General features: G+C 41.6%; 1 protein-coding gene across 2 annotated transcripts in view; it reads right to left on the bottom strand.

Annotated features, from left to right (window-relative positions):
• Window positions 1-9,378: 9,378 nt before the first annotated feature.
• ADAMTS18 (ADAM metallopeptidase with thrombospondin type 1 motif 18) overlaps window positions 9,379-12,169 on the bottom strand; it is a 77,397-nt gene continuing 74,606 nt past the window's right edge. For both annotated transcript variants that reach the window (XM_071440265.1, XM_071440264.1), the window contains one exon: window positions 9,379-11,421. In XM_071440265.1, the coding sequence (XP_071296366.1) occupies window positions 11,306-11,421 (116 nt within the window). In that variant the 3' untranslated portion in view covers window positions 9,379-11,305. The remainder of the gene's footprint in view (window positions 11,422-12,169) is intronic.

The following is a 12,169-nucleotide window of genomic DNA, read 5'->3' as shown; positions in this document are numbered from 1 at the left end:
GGAGAAATCCCACAAGAAAGAATTGCAGGACTTTGCTATCTATGACAACCAATATCTGTTATGCTGAAGTGGATTAAATAATTCTAGTATTTGTAAATAACTCCTTAGAGCAAACTGGGTGTCGACATAATTTCAATTCTCAAGGAGTAATTTACTGTAAACTATTAATATCTATGGCTAGAAACTGGGGAGGTGAAGGACTGTGCTTTAGAGATACCCCAATTCTTTAGTGCCAACACCTTAAATATCTGAGCTGCAAGTGAGACAATGAAAAGTGCCTGTCTCTTGTCTGGGCACTGTCACAGAACACCATGGCAGCAAATCCCTCCCTGGGTACAGAAAAGAGGAAGAAGGAGGTTTGAGGAGGCAGCAGCCTGAATTTGTCAGGATCTCTGCAGCTGGGGTGGAGCCACCTTCCATCTGGGAATGCCCTCGGGCTCTGCTGAGCTGCCATCAGGATTTAGCCCCTCTTGCCCTCCAAGGAAGGCAGAGAGATCTGAGTTCACATCCCACTTGCTGGGCTAAGAGCAGAGCTGCTGCTGGCTGTGGGAGTTATGATAAAGGGGTTGTAATTCTCCTCTGGAATGAATAAATAAGTACTGTTTCTGCTCCTCCACAGATTTGGTGTGGAACCTCTGTGCATATGTGCAGCTCGTACACAGAATCACACCATATGTGCAGAGCGGCTCTCTGGGGTATGGAAAGTAAGAAATCAGTAAATGGCCACAGCCCCACATGCCTGGGGCATTCAGAACCAGAGCTCTGAGGGCTGGAAGACAGCAAATTCTTAAGGAAGAGGGAGAAACTGGGACACAGGAGCAGCAAGCAGTGTGAAAGGGAAAGGAAGGGAGCACAGCATGGCACCTCAGTGCGACTGAGTGTTTCCTGAGAGCCGAGCCGTGTTGAGCTGAGGAAGATTTTGAGTGAGACCTAATTAAAATCATCTGGCCCTCATGAGAGAGGTTTCTTTTCCTTGCAATTATTTTGTGTGTGTGTCAAGGATATTTAATTAGGCATGTAGAGCTGATGTTTCTAAGAGGAATTCAAAACACATTCATAGCTATTTTTAATATGTTATTACATTGTTAGGCTTGGGGATTACAAACACTTCAAGTCCATAAGAACAAAGAAACTGTATGGCCAAGTCTGCAGCAGTGGATCAGGACTGACATGAACTGTAGCCCAGGCAGCTCTCTGTTTTGGTAGAGTTTTGGGAGGCAATAAATATCTAAGTAGAAATTCTACAGCATCCCAAACAGAGAATCATCATCATCATCTTCTGTGACCTACTCACCCCCTTGCACTCAATCTATGGCATACTGAAGCTGGATGGAACTTTGGTGAACCACAATTTTTACAAGGTTTTCCACTAGTACCTTAATTTTTTGTTTCAGATTATTTTTTATTGAAATTTTCCTTTCAGTGATCCCATTTATAACTAGAGACCATCTGGGAACTTCATAGCAAAAGGCAATTTAGCAAGCAGTGGTTAATAGGTAACCACTGGACTGATGAGGTGCTGACTCTGGCTGCTTCATTATAATTCCACACATTCTGTGTCCTTCTAGCACAGGGATAAATTTGCATGTTGTGGCTCTGTGAATGCCCAGAGCATGAGACAGTAAGTGTGTAGCTTTATCAGACATCTCCCTGGGGTAATTTTCCAGAAGCAAACTCTGAAAATCATACCTGAATATTTTTTCTGTCGATCCTTACATTAATGATTCTATGAATCACTCTATCCCTCCAGACTTTGCCCCTTTTTTTATATTGCATGATGTCCGTCATGTCCTGTTTTCAGTCAATGGAAATGTTATGATTTAGCAATGGGTACATAAGAAAAAGGTGAGGTGTGTACATATACACACACGCACACACCCACACACATCTATAAATAAACTATACACATATACTTGTTCTGAACAAAATTCTGAAATTCACTAAAACATTAGGCATGTTTTTCAGTGCTTGAACTCTCCCCTATGGCATTCACATTCTCTGAACAGAGAGAGACATAATTCTCTCTCTCAGGATTTTTTCCTGAAGAAGCACAGAAGGGAAAACAATTTTTATCTCTGCTTGCTCCTGGTGTTTTGCACCAGTGGAATGTGTTGGGAAGGTTGCTTACCTGAAGTCAGTTCTTAATTGGATTCTGGTGGACATTGTTTATGTTAATTACCTGATCAGGTCCAAGCTGTGTCGACTGTCTGGTCTGCAGACAGTCATGAGTTCTTCAGTTAGTAAGAAGTTAGTAACTAAGCATGATATAGTATGGTGTACTATAGGATAGCATAGCACAGTACAGTATAGTATAGTATCTCTCTTTAACGTAATGTGGTATTATTGTAACAAAGTATAGTTCTCATAAAGGGAGTGTTCAGAATTCCATCAGCCTTGTAGTCAGATGCTTCATCATTCCCGTGGTGGGGCTGCCCTGCAATTTCAATACTGCCCCCAACATTACCTTCAAGAATCACAGAGGGATGATAAATCTTATCTCACAGCTCATTAACTGGAGCACCCTTCTGCTCTGCTACTGCCCTGACTGAGGCAAAGCCCCTCTGCACTCATGGCAAAGTTTTGGCAGTGTTTTAGCACTGCGTTTGTAGAGTAACTCCAGCCTCCGTGAGAATTCACGGCATTTCCTTGGAGCTGTTATTTTCTCGCTAAACTCACTAGGTGGCTGTCTAAGAACACACATGGGCTGTGCCCTGCTCTGTTCTTGCTGCGTTTCCCACTGGGGCACTGGAGAGCACCCTCTCCCCAGCCACGGCAGGCACCGGCGGCCACTGCCAGGGCAGGGCTCAGGAGACCCAGCCCCACACGCCCTGGGCACCAGATCCCTTGGATTAAACCAGTTTTGTTCTCCAAGGCAGAATTATGTATTTATATCAACCAAGTTCAAACCTTGCTTGAATGAGTTCCTCACAATTTTTCAAATTCTATGAGGTATTTCTAGGAGTTAGGTAAAAATAGGGAATAAGGTGCATAATGAAGGCTGCTTTTTTCTTCCAGTAAACTAGGGCAGTGAGGAAAATCAACTTCCAGAATCTGGAAATCCTGGTTTACATGTGAGGGGACAGACTGAGAAAAGATCTGTACTGTTCACTGAACATTCTTGATGTTCAAGCCCTTGTTGCCAGATGTGGTTTAAGTCTGGCCTGTGTGCACTGATGCTGTGTGGTTATGAATCCTTTAACCTAAGGGAAATTATTTCTGATTAAGATGAGAATTGAACCCCAAGGCTCAGGCTGAGCTGAACTTTGGGAATGCATTTCAGTTTTCCAATGCTTTTCATTGGAAACCCTGACTTGTGAAGGAAAGTATGCATGGATCTATCTCCAGTCCATGTGTCATCCTATTGTCTTCAGTTCCACAGAATATAGAGCAGGGAATTAGACCACACAGCAACGAATGCATCTCTCCAGAGCACCTCTGGATCTGACTTGCATGGTTTGTGCTCCTCTGGACTACCCCACAAAGAGGAGGCAGGGAATTGGCAGTGTCTTTGTCTCTTTGCCTTACTGGGATTGCAGCAAAGCTGAATTGGCACATGGGAATGATCTTAATTGCTTATGCATGGAGAAATGAGGGAGAGGATGGGAGAAAAGAAAGGAATACAAATATTATCTGTACTTGATCAGTTTTTTCCCATCACTGTGTTTTTAACAGGATACTTGCATTCCATGAAACAATAATTCTTCTTTTAGTTCAGCCTTGTTGAAAAACCCAGATTTACCTGACACTTTAACAGTTTTCAGTTGGAAACGGTGACATGAGATACTTAGTCTGAGGGCTGGGTCAACTCCATATCTTCCAGAAAATCTCAGACTGTGAAATAGTTGTTTCCTGTCATCAGGACACCAAATGCTGATGTACAACTCTCCAGTGCCTTCTGGGAGTTGTAATTTGCTTGTTCTCTGCCCAGCTCTGGTATTTTTTGGCACCTTGCAGCTACACGATACCTTTTCCACGTGGAGATAAATGCATAGTTTTAAGCCCTCATTTGCCATAAATCTTAATTTGCATATTTCAATTTTAGCTGAAATAATAACAAATTGCCAAAATGTTTTTGCCTGGCCGTCAGGCAAGTTTGAAAGTTAAATTCTTGGCTCAGAGTCAGACGGATTAATATGAAACGCTAAAACATGATACTGGAGCTGATCAAACCGTGCAACCTACACCTGAGGGGAATTTTTCTCATGGAATTCATAAAAAGGTCCTTATTTTCTCTTGATTAGATCTGACGGTTAAGGTTTGAATAGAAAGCAGCAACTTTTACGTGGACAGCAGTGGGAGCTTTACTGTTCCAAAGCCATAACTTTTAATCAGTGCAGTTCCCTGTCAAAGTGGATTATCCCAGGACACTTCACAACCCACTCTGCTCTCACCCCCCAATGGCTTCAGGGGGGAGCTCTGGAACAGGAGGAGGGAAGCAGTGAAAAAGGGAATGCAATTGTCCGAGAGAGACAGAGCTATGTGCCAAAATGTCTGAAGGTTTCAGGACAGTATGATTCTCACATTGTTGTTACTTTATTTTTTAATCAACTGCTGTTTTTAAAAAGGCAAATCCACTGTTTGCCTTCCTCTTCTGTGTTATTAGTGTGCCGCAGTAAATCAGTTTGGAATCTGAGGTGTAAACTCTCCTTTCAAAGAGTCCTTTGGTAGTGGAGGATGCTGGCTGGGATCCATCCAGTAGGCATGAGGTTCAGAAGGTTAATGAGAAGTTCAGGGAAGAGCGTCTACAAAAGCCAGCACCAAGAACAACCCAGTTCTTGCAGCACTCTCTTGTTGGGCAAAGTGGGATTGTGCAATCTAGGAAGCTGGGGAATTACTTCAGTCTGGCTGTCTCCTGATAAGAAGACATAGCACATAAAGAATAGTTTGGGTGTTTTTTCCACCTTAATTTTGTTCCTTACATAAAACAAGATCTAGATAAGCAGTCTGTAATACATCTTGTATTATATCTTGTATATATATGTATGTGGATGAATTTGAATAGCAGTTTCTAAAACTGCCCTGATTAGAGGAATCTCTGAACTAAAAGAAAAGTTTTAGTCTCCCTCTAAGTCACGATCTCTCAGCAGATCAGGACTGCCAGCAGGATGATTACACATTAACACCAGGACCCACAGCACTTGCCCTTATACAGAAATGAGGTGTGAATTGCTTCTGCCCTAAATAAAATGAACCATTTAACCAAAGGGGATACTGGATATAGTGATCTAGAGAGAGGTGGTTAAATGCTGAAGGTGATCACTGGTTTTAGTAAATCCTGTCTCTGACCACAGCAGGCTGCTATGTCACAGGTATAGAATAAAAAGAATGAATTTAAATAGGATCCACTCTTCTGTTCCAGTTCTCCTTTCCCTTCCTCAGCAAAAGCGAAGGACTTGCAAAAACACCACCCGCCACCCTACAGGAGAGTCAATGCAGCAGGTCAAAGATTCCAATTCACAGGAGATTCTAGAAGAGGTTAAAATACGTGCACCAATACCCAGAATCTCTCTGGGATCACCCTATTGAGGCTTTCCAGTACCTGAAGGGCTCCAAGAGAGCTGGAAGGAGACTTTGGGCAAGGGCCTGGAGTGACAGGACATGGGGGAATGGCTGCCCACTGACCAAGGGCAGGGATAGCAGTTCTGTGAACTTCTGTATCCTCTGGTGGAGATTTTTCCCTGGTGCTCTCACCCAACCTGCACTGAAACATGAAGGCACAGGTACTTTAGCTCTGCCTTACTGTTCACAGCACTACCTTACTATTACCTTACTCTGCCTTAGCACGTCTTTAGTAGCAAGGCTGGTGAAGCTGGGCAGGATTCTCAACAGTGTGCAAGTTCTAGGGTGGAGTCACTGTGCTAAGGAGCAAATGGCATAGCTGATGAGTGGGACAGATGTACAGCATGTCTTAGAGAGCTCAGTGCTTGTACCAGCCTGTGGGAGCTGCACTGCTCTGCTCCCCAGTCCATGTGCCAAATGTCACACAGCTCTGCTGGAGGTGGAGATTAACAGGCTAATCCTGACACTTGATTTTACCTGAGCAATAACCTTATACCAAGTTCATGATTTTCATTAAAAGTCCCATTGCAACTGAGAAATGACAAAATAAAAAGTCAGCATTAGATGTTAAGTGGCCACAGGACACGAGGCCAGCTCAGGTTTGTGTGACATGGTCACTTGCACCCTCTGAAAGCCTCAGTCAATAGCTGGATGCTTTTCAAATGAGATGTTCCAGTTTGTTTATACACAATTTTGGGTTTGCAACTAGTAGTTTGGAAGTGGACACCAAACCCTTCCAAGTAAAGTTGTGGGAAATGATACAGTTTGATGAAGTATATCCTATATTTAATGGGAAAGATCTGTGTTTACAGCTTGTTACTGTCTGTGTTGGTTGATTTTTCCTCATACACCAGCAAAGCCCAGGCTTATGGAAGTTCTGGGCAACTTGGCATCTGCAGTTTATTTTTACAAAACCTGAGCTGATGAGCTTTCTGCTGACAGGCAATATCTCTCTAAGAGTGAAATGTTCTGATCCACTTAAAATATCAATGGAGAGAGCTGTACAGTTAAGGTCTTTGGAAGTGAGCATTCCTTTAATAGATATCCTGACTATTTTCAATTAATCTAAACAGAGACAGTAGAGTGACATAGATGGTCGTCAGTAAAGGACCATTATTTCTATGGAGCAGAGTGTTGGTAGGGCATTCCTGCTTTGGGGAGAATCCCTTCAGTTTGTGCTATCAGACGGACAAAATTCAGATGTGATGATTTGAGAAGGTCCCAAAAACCAAAATTCTTGTGTGTGCTTTCCTCCAAAGTATCTTTGGTCTCCACAGGTAAGAGCTTCAGAAGTAAATATTTCCCATAAAAATCCATTTATAGTCCTCTTTAATGGGCTTTTTTTTTTGTCAGCTTTGCTATGTTATTATGAAAGGATTAGTGAACATTATCACAACAGAACATAATGAATTAATGTTTTGCAGCCCAAGGGATACTAAAGATCTGTCATTATTTGCAGTAGGCACACAGCAGTGTTGAGGCTGACATGTATAGCTTGATTTAATGATTACAAAGCCTGGAAGTTAGAACTTAGCTGAAGGTTCCTGCTTCCATTGGCAGAATCCAGAAATTATAAAACAGGTTCTGTTCATGACTGAATAATTCTTATTATTGAATGGAAAGTACATAAAATATTTACTAGCTTGAAGCATAGACCCCATAATAGATGTTTTTCTTCAGGGAACATAAGGAATACTGCATTTGATGTTACTACATATGGTGAATTGAGAAATTCAGATTTTGTCTCTAGCTCAGCCCAGCTGGCAGATGTTTGCTCCCCTTCCCTTAGCCCTGCCTGGCGTGTGCTGGCTGCTGGAAGGCCAGAGTGTGTTTCTGATTCCTGTGCTCCAGGCAGGGGCTGTGGCTTCCCCATGGCACTGGGAGGCAGATGCTGTCAATAACCTTTGCAGGGCTGAGGGTCAGCTTGGTCCCACTGCCCCTCTGTCACAGACTGTACTCGTGGGAAGGGGAAGGACTCCAGAGTGTGATCTACATCAAAGGACACATTCCAGTCCAGCCTGGACCTGGATTTGTCCTGAAGAGCAAGGGAGGAAGAATACCCACAGTGGTGGTGCCCAGTGAGCAGGAAGCAGGCAGGGAGGTCAGCTTGATTTGGCTGATGTTCATACAGTAGTGCCTGGGGAGGAATTTAAAGCATCTCCTGGAAGCTGCATCTCCTTATTTCAGGACTTTTTCAGCAAGATGGAGGTTTACTGCTTTGCCAGATCCTCACTCCTCAGTCCCCAGTAACTGGCAGGTGAGTGATTTCATGGATTTCCCTCCTCTTGGAACAATCCCTATCTTGGTTAGGACTCAGCACTGAACGTGCCTCATTTTTGCTTTCAAAGCAGCGTCAGGATAAAGTTCCTCAGCACTGTTCCTTCAGATCTCACCTGCACAGAGCTGCCTTGGAGATGTCCTGCACTGTCCACACAGACAGTGAGCCACCAGCAGCACTTTTTCTCCTAATGACCATGAAGTCCCTAAAAACGTGATCTTTTCCTTAGTTTCTTGTGGCACACTCAGGACTCTGAGCCCCTCCTGACCTGTGCACACAGCCCTGAACACAACGGAATCCCAGTGACTCTGTAAGGCTGCACTTCAATTACAATAGAAAGAATAATGTTAATTTATTTTCTTGATGCTTTTGAATGGGATTTGCTGAAAAATAAAGGAAATATGGGATATGGATCATGTTACCATAAAACCACATGCAGTGAAACATTCATCTGTCTCCAGCATTTCATGTCTTCTGGGCATCTGAGAGAGCTGAGTTTGATTTACACAATCAAGCTATTCATTAAATATCTGTTTGAGTTTGGGGCAGATGCATCCTTTACCTGAGTGATGAAATCTGACCACAGGAAATTGAGCTATTCCTTTGTGAAAAGACCCCATTCTGCTTTATAAAGTGAGCCTTGCAGCAATACACTTCCAGAAAACTGCCAAGCTTTGTGTACCAAATACCGTTGTAAGGGCTCAGCAATAAAACAGTTATGAACTTGGGGGGGATCCAAGCACACAATAGCACATCTTTATGCAATATTTCCTCTTTCAACATCCCCCTCCAACACTGTAATTCACTGACAACCATCGGTTCATTTGAATTCCAAAATTCTAGCCCCAAACACTAAGCAGTTTATAGTCTGAATTCCTGTGTGGGCATATTAATTACTTAAATCACTAGTCCAAATCCCATTCCAAAGATCTCTTGCTGGGAGTCCTTCAGGAGCAGACTGATCTATTATTGCTTACTGGATTGTACTGTGTGTCAGAGGCATCTCAGTATTTCTATCAACAGCCCTCTGGATATCTGGCTCTTGTGAGAGCACTGAGTGGTTGTGAATGAAGTGAAAAGCACCAATATACAGTTGGAGAATATATCTGAAACGATCAGTGAAATTATACCCTCCCTCCTAGGGATTGGCTTGGAAGGTTCTTAGCCAGTTTTAGAAAAATCAAGTATCCCCAGGCAGATGGGAGAGGCTGTAAAACCTCCTGCTGTGTTGAGTGAGGCTCCTTATCTCCAATACCACCTTGCAGATAAAGACAGGGAAGAATCCTGCTGGTTTTGGGATACACAAATTCCCACTGTCTTTGCTGAGAGGAGCGACAGCTCAGGTTTGTCTTGCACATGTATTGTTGTGTATTTTAGCTTTTGTGTTGTCATACAAATAAAACCATGAAGTTTTGCTCCGTTTTGCCTTTTTGGGCCCAATTTCCCCATTACACAGCAGCAGAAAAACAGGATAACCTTCTCCTTATGGGACAGCCAACAAAGATGCAAGGGAATGCACACAGCACTTGTAACACTTGATATTTACTTATAACCTCCATATTTTATTCATGAATTTTACAATTCCAAATATAATGAAACAGTTAGAGTATTTTATTACAAAGCTTATAAAATAATTAAATATTACACTTATAGTTTTTGCTTTTTTTACACCATAATTCATACTTTGTGACACTACCATTTTTCTTTCCTCAGTTCTCACTTAGGGAAGTGAGCAAAGAAATATAAAGGAAAAGCTATGCATTAATAAATTAATTATTTTACATCAAATAATAAAAAGGACACAATTATAAAAACAAAACAAAAACAACCTTTTAGTTTTCCTAGAAAAAAGGTTATAATTACACAATGTCCAATATCAAGACAGAGCAGTGTAGGTTGAGATATGTTTCCAATCATTTCCTAAAGTAACACAGAATACATGTTTTTAATTTAAATTGTTTCAGAAGGAACTGCTAATTTTAAGTGACCACTGTCTGGCATTAGTGCTGAGCTGGCTAATCCTACACTGAAACCATACTTTAAAAAAACACTCAAACTGAACTACATTCATCAAAAAAAGTTGTGGGATTGGGTGGAATTAGATAAATATGTCCCTCATAGGCACTCCCCAGAAAATTACAGTAGGACACAGCTCTGTCTCGGAATGGGTTTGGCAAATAGGTTGGGGTTTTTTCAATGCAGAAACCTTCTGAATGGCACCATTTGATACATGGTGCCATCAAACATCTCGATACTGAACGGCCACAAATATCAGCATTTTTACAATTCTTTAGTTTGCTGGTAGATTCTGAATTAAATACAAGTATTAGGAGGGTGTATAAAAATAGAATTGACTTTTATTTGGTAAGAGTGAATAATCCACTTATCTTTTCATGCTTTTTTTTTGTGTAACATGAATAAATAACTGTTTAGAGAAGTTCAGCATGAATTAATGGACTGCAGTATTCTTGTTATTTGCTTTGGGTAATGGATGAATCAAAATTTGCAGAGAGATTTGAGATTAGAAGGAAGACATTCTTCAGTATCTTGGCATTCAAACAATCTAGCTTCTGAAACAAAACTACTTTAAAATATCAAGTTTAAAATTTAAAATTACATATCTAATGAGCTTAGAAAGTTGAAAACATAACCATTGAGCTCAATCAATCTGAGTTCCTTGAGTTAGTTGAAATATGCAATTCTATTTTACTTGTAACACAGCAACATTAAAAGTCCAAATATTCTACTGCTGCATATTTCTAGGAATACATTTCAAGTTACTAGTTACACCTCTGAGTTTCTACACCAAGCAGAAAATGAATTCTTCAAAAATTATAAAAAACATTAGCATGATGCACAACTTGCTTTTCCAGCAGCAAGTCTGGTAGAGAAGCACCATAATATCTTTGTAGTGCACTATTTACTTCTGGTGGCCACACGTGTGACACTGCCTTCTCCAGCCCTCAGCCATGGATGTCCCTCCAGGGCAGCAAACAGCTTCCTCACCCTGGGACAACAGTCACAAAAAATAGCAAAGGACACGCTTCTGATGGTGTGCTCTGTCCTGCTGCCACGCTGCTTCCTCCTCCAGCTGCCAAGCTCTCCTGCTTTGCATTCTGGTAAATCAGCCAGAAAAGGCTCCCTTGCCTTAATTTCTTCCTTGTAACATGTGACAGTGCAAAATGACACTTTGAAAGAAAGAAGAACTTCCCCTTGAGTCTCAGTGTTCAAGTGATCCATAGTACCCTGTGCTTTAGTGAGGTCAGCAAATTAAGAAAAAATAAGAAAGAAACATTCCTTTTTCAACATAAATCCAACAATTACTGTACCTCAGACATTCCCTTAGAAAAAATGTCTCTCCCATCAGTGGTTTATGTGGCACCATGTCTTGCCTCAAAGCAGAGATAAATCCAACATAACTTGAAGAAGAGAATCCTGTCACTGAAGGGTTCAGATAACACGCTGCTATCAGTTCTTCTTCGTACATGATTTACAACATTGCTTGCCATAAAATTTGTGGTTACAGACACCGTGCTGGGGCACCAGATGACACCAAGTGAAGAAATCCACACAAGAAGGATCATCTGAAGGAGAGAAACCCAAGCAATGTGGTAAGACTGTGTTTTAGCAAGTCTGCAAGTCAGGCAATAGTCCCACACCCTTGTATGCCTTTGATAATATTAAAAACATGATGGGTGACTTGATTCAAAGGAGAAGAAACATGAATGAGCTTTCATTTCAAAAATACTAGTTCTTGCTTTATTTTAAGAGCCATTAAATTTTTGCCAAGAGATTTGTTAACTTGATCAAGATAGAACAAATATTATAGGGGGGTCAAAAGCTGAAGGAATTAAAAAATTTGGATCACACTTCGTAGCTCAGGAAGACAGGAGGAAGTTCCACATTAGAGGATAAAAAAAGCCATCTGTGTTTACATCTCTGATTACAGTTGCTCCAAACCCAGGTACTCATACAAATGAGCCTACTCCATATTTGGTACCAATTGCTGGCTGCCATCATCATCATCATCATCATCATCATCATGTGGGAGTTCACTTGCACACAAACCTCATGGAACTCAGAATGCCTAGGCCCTGCACAAAGTGCTCTGCTCTGTGCTTGTATTCCTGCACTTTCTGGAGACACTTCTTTCTCTCCCTTTTACTCTGCAGGGAACCTCAGAAATCTCTTTTCTCAGACACTTCAGTTAGGTGTCATGATTTAGCTTTTAGGGTCTTGACTATGCCATGTTGGCAAAATCTTAATTAACTGCAATGGGAGAAGAGACTTGTTAACTATGGTTTAGTTCTCAAAAGGCCAGCTTTTCTTTAC

The sequence above is a fragment of the Agelaius tricolor genome, unplaced genomic scaffold (assembly GCF_023055355.1).
Source record: "Agelaius tricolor isolate 1412-34295 unplaced genomic scaffold, bAgeTri1.0.p SCAF_15, whole genome shotgun sequence".
Classification (NCBI taxonomy): Eukaryota; Metazoa; Chordata; class Aves; order Passeriformes; family Icteridae; genus Agelaius; species Agelaius tricolor.
The sequence above is the reverse complement of the archived record's forward strand: the minus strand, read 5'-3'. Positions and strand labels throughout refer to the sequence as shown.